The 5,032-nt window shown below is 38.6% G+C and overlaps 1 protein-coding gene across 1 annotated transcript; it reads left to right on the top strand.

The window, feature by feature from the left end:
• The first annotated feature begins 2,091 nt into the window (after positions 1 to 2,091).
• Positions 2,092 to 4,168, top strand: LOC308415975 (ubiquitin carboxyl-terminal hydrolase 14-like). Its single transcript, XM_080911004.1, is given in 3 exon segments — positions 2,092 to 2,288; positions 2,294 to 3,172; positions 3,174 to 4,168. Coding segments are annotated over 3 exon segments (1,395 nt in total). The 5' UTR covers positions 2,092 to 2,267; the 3' UTR covers positions 3,669 to 4,168.
• The last annotated feature ends 864 nt before the right edge of the window (positions 4,169 to 5,032 follow it).

The raw sequence follows: 5,032 nt of genomic DNA, 5'->3' as shown, positions 1-5,032 counted from the left end.
GGTACCCACTTCTTTTTGTTTTGTTTTGTGATTGTTGTTTTGTGCTTTTGCAGGCTCATGTTTTGTGAAGGTAGTACCAGTGTCATAGGTTTCCAAAAAATAACTGAGGAGGCTGGAGAGATGGCTGAGTGATTAATAGCACTGGCTACTGTTGCAGAGGATCTGAATTCAGTTCCCAGCAACCACATGACAGTTCAAATACACCTATCACTCCAGTTCCTGTTAATCCAACTTTCCTTTCTGGCCTCTATGGGCACCAAATAAGCCTATGCTTGTTTTACAAGAAATGCATGTAAATGTATACAAATACATACACACACACACATACACACACACACACACACACACACACACACAAAGGATAAATAAATAGATTAGTGAATAATTGCAGCTTTTTCTTTAAAAAGTTTTTTTTTAGTTTAAATATAATTATATCTTTTTTCTTCTTTTCTTTTGTAATTGTTATTGTTTAATTTATATATACATATATATATATATATATTATAGATAATGTTATTATCTATATAAATACATTAGTGTATAAATGCAACCTGCTGATTCTCCTTGGTATTGGTTATATGTTTATGATTTCAGGGCTGACCACTTTGTATTGGAAAACCAATTAGGATGCGCTTCCCTGGGGAGGATTAACTCTCCAGCTTTTAGCTGGGATTAAAGAAAGAATCTTTGTTGGGAGGTAGAATCTCTTGGGATTTTATTCCTTCTCCATTAGCATGACTATTGGTGTTGTCCTTGTTCAGGCAACCAAATTGGTGAGGGATCCTAGGGAAACTTCTTTGTCCTCTCTAGGAGATACAACCTCACAGCAGGTTTTCTGGTCTCCTATCTCTTAAAATCTTTCTACTTAGCCCCTTCCTTAATATTCCCCAAGCCTCAGGCAACAGCAGCTTCTCTTAATGAGTATCACTCACTTTATCAGAAATAGAATGGTACCGAACTTTTCCAAAGGAGGAAAGGAATTCTGTTTATGGAGAAGAAAAAAGAACAACTACCAGATTTATTCCACCACTGGAAATGAGAACACAATGGGTAAAATAAGTGGAAAAATTTTAATATATAAACTTTTAGGCCATGCTGTATGAAGGGTCAGCCAAGGTAAGGTCTGGAAGACCCAGTGGAGAATATAGTACTAAGAGGCTAGAGGCTGAGAGCTAAAGTTCATAGTTAAGTACCATGGCATGACAAGAGCCATATATAGATAAAATTGAAGAGATTTGTAGAGGCTCTCTTACGAATATTCAGAAAAATACTGATTTATACTTGTATATAAGAAAGAGACCCTAAGCTGGGACAACACTCTAAAGGGATTAGAGTTCATAGTGCTTGACATGCAAGGTCAGGAATGATGCCTGTAAGTAATAGAGTAGAAAATCTTAATACTCATGGAGTACTGAGTTGAATAAACATAATGTATTAACTAAATAGTGGGCATTAATTATCATTCCTAAACTTGCCACTTCTCAAGTATTGCATAACCACTATCAACTGAAAGACTCAAAAAAAAAAAAAAAAAAACGCTAAATTATTAACAAAAATAACAAGCTTTAGACAAGGAAAATATCATACCTAATAGCCATTTAGAAATTTACGGAAAGTTTTAAAGAAATAGGAAGTCAACCCAACTTGATAAAATCAATGAGTAAATCAACACTGAACTAAAATTGGTGTCAGTATTATAATTTTGAGACTAGAATATTAAAATATTATAGGTATATGTTATACACTTAAAAAATTAGAGAGGACCAGCCTGCAGACAGCTGAGTCCCCAGAACAGCCTTGCAAGAAAGAGCTTTCCCACCTGAGCACCACAGTAAACCCTAAGCTCCCAATATACCTTTACCTACTGTTCAGAGAGAACACTAGGAGCTCTCAGAGGGCAGATAGCATGGTGCATTCTGGGATTAGGCCCTTCCTGACCCGTGGAGAAGGCCAGGTGACCTCCATCAAGACTAAGGAACCTGCCCAAAGACAGCTGAGCTCCTAGAACAGCCTCTCAAGCACTCTCCCACCTGAGCCCACAAAGACAGAATAGATTCACTGCCGTCAGAAAGTCAGAAATCACTGCCCCCTCGCTTCCTCTCTGGCTGCCTCCATAAGCTGCTTCATAGTCCTCTGCCACCCGTGTCAGACCTAGCCCTCCTGTACGGTTTCTTCCCTCCTGCCTCGCCACGCCACTCTATACTGTTACAGTAAAATGGGGAAAGGAGAGATTCGAAGGTGTCGAATTGAATACTGATGAACCTCCAATGGTGTTCAAGGCCCAGCTTTTTGACTGACTGGAGTCCAGACAGACAGACAAAAAGTTATGGGGAAAGGAGGAACCCTGAAGGATGATGACAGGGGAATCATCAAAGTGAAAAATGGAATGACTGTACTAATGATGGGGTCAGCAGATGCTCTTCCAGAAGAACCCTCTGCTAAAACTGTCTTCGTAGAATACATGACAGAAGAACAGTTAGCAACTGCTATGGAATTACCATGTGGATTGACAAACCTCCGTAATACTTGTTATATGAATGCTAGAGTTCAGTGTATTCGTTCTGTGACTGAACTCAGAGATGCCCTTCAAAGGTATGCAAGTGTCTTGAGAGCTTCAGGGGAAATGGCTTCAGCACAGTATATCTCTGCAGCTCTTAGAGATTTGTTTGATTCCATGGATAAAACTTCTAGAATCCCACCTATCATTCTGCTGCAGTTTCTGCACATGGCTTTTCCACAGTTTGCAGAGAAGGACAAACAAGGGCAGTATCTTCAGCAGGATGCTGATGGGTGCTGCATACAAATGATGAGAGTCCTGCAACAGAAACTAGAGGCCATAGAGGATGATTCTGATAGAGAGACAGATTCTTCATCTGCATCAGCAGTGACACCTTCTAAAAAGAAAAGCTTAATTGATCAGTTTTTTGGTGTTGAGTTTGAAACTACCATGAAATGTACAGAGTCTGAAGAAGACATCACCAAAGGAAAGGAAAATCAACTTCAACTTAGTAGTTTCATTAACCAGGAAGTGAAGTATCTTTTCACAGGGCTTAAATTGCGACTTCAGGAAGAAATTACTAAACAGTCTCCACCATTGCAGAGAAATGCATTGTACATCAAATCTTCTAAGATCAGCCGGCTACCTCCTTACTTAACTATTCAGATGGTTCGATTATTTTTGTAAAGAGAAAGAATCCGTGAACGCCAAAGTTCTTAAGGATGCTAAATTTCCTCTTATGTTGAATGTGTATGAACTGTGTACACCAGAACTTCAAGAGAAAATGGTCTTTTTTCAGACAAATTTCAAGGATCTAGAAGATAAAAAAGTGAATCAGCAACCAAATGCAAATGACAAGAATAGTCCTCCAAAAGAGATTAAGAATGAACCCTTTTCATTTGCTGACAATATTGGCTCCAATATTTGTGGCTACTATGACTTACAAGCAGTGTTAACACACCAGGGAAGATCAAGTTCTTCAGGTCATTATGTATTATCATGGGTGAAAAGAAAACAAGATGAATGGATCAAATTTGATGACGATAAGGTCAACATTGTGACACCCGAAGATATCCTGCGACTATCTGGAAGAAGAGACTGGCACATTGCTTATGTTCTACTTTATGGGCCTCAAAGAGTTGAAATAATGGAAGAAGAAAGCGAACAGTAATCTTCAATTTAGCTATTTATGCCTAGGTGTGGAAAAAGTGTTTTTTTTTTTTTTCTTTTTGGTTGAGCATTTCTATAATCTTGAGCTCTAAAGAGAATGAGAGCAGAACCAAGACACTTGTGCATCACAGATCTTAAGACTACAGAAAATTACGTTTGGGTGCTACCTTGTACAAGGTAGCTTCGAGACAAGTCTTTAAAATCTCATATTTTGCATTAATTCTTAAAACTCTTGGCTGAAATCCATTTTATCCCCTGATTTTTCAGTCAAGATTTAGCAATGATGTTTATTGCACACTTGTTGTTCCTGCATGGTTAATATCAAGTTCAGTAGCTGCCTGTCCTTTGCCTTATCTAACCAATATTTTTCTAGAAGGTGGGAAAGGAAGTGTTGATCTCTCACCGTGTAACTCAGAGCTGCTGTTCACATCCCATCAACTGGGTGCATCAAGTATTGTCCAGACTGTTGCTGGCCTTTCATGACTTTAATAAATTGTGATCAATAAGGAAAAAAAAAAAAGAAATCACTGCCCACCTGCAAAGAACCAAACACTCAGAAACAATCTCCTTCCTGAACCCACAGGCCTTGAGACCCACAGGAAAGACAGGCTCCAGTCAGAGACAACAAGATCACCTATAATCACAGATAACAAGATGGCCAGAAGAAAGCAAGAAAACATAAGCAATGGAAATCAAGACAACCTGGCAACATCAGAACCCAGATCTCCCACCATAACAAGTAGTGGATTGCCAAACACACCAGAAAAACCAGACATAGACTTGAAATCATACTTCATGATGATGATGGAGATCTTCAAGAAGCCTGTGGATAACTTACTTAAACAATTATAGGAGAACACACATAAACAAATAGAAGACCTTAAACAGGAAACACAAAAATCACTCCAATAACTAAAGGAAAACATAACCAAATAGTTGAAGGAATTGAAAACTTAAATAGAAACAATAAAGAAATTTAAAAAAGAGACAACCCTGGAGATAGAAAACCTAAGAAAGAAATCAGGAGTCATAGATGAAAGCATCACCGACAGACTAAATGAGATGGAACGAAGGATCTGAAGGGAAGAAGACAACATAGAAAATATTGACACAACAGTCAGAAAAAATGCAAAAACCAAAGAGCTCCTAACCCAAAATGTACAGGAGATCCTAGACACAATGAGAAGACCAAACCTACGGATTATAGGTGTAAAAGAAGGCAAAGACTCCCAACTAAATGACACAGTGTGGCCTTGTTGGAGGAAGTGTTTTACTATGGGGATGGACTTTGAGACTACTCCTAGCTGGCTGAGGAGTACAGTTTTCTGGTTCCCTTGGGAACAAGATATAGAAGTCTCAGCTTCT

The sequence above is a fragment of the Micromys minutus genome (genome assembly GCF_963924665.1).
Source record: "Micromys minutus genome assembly, chromosome: X".
NCBI lineage: Eukaryota > Metazoa > Chordata > Mammalia > Rodentia > Muridae > Micromys > Micromys minutus.
This window is presented reverse-complemented; position numbering and strand designations above follow the sequence as displayed.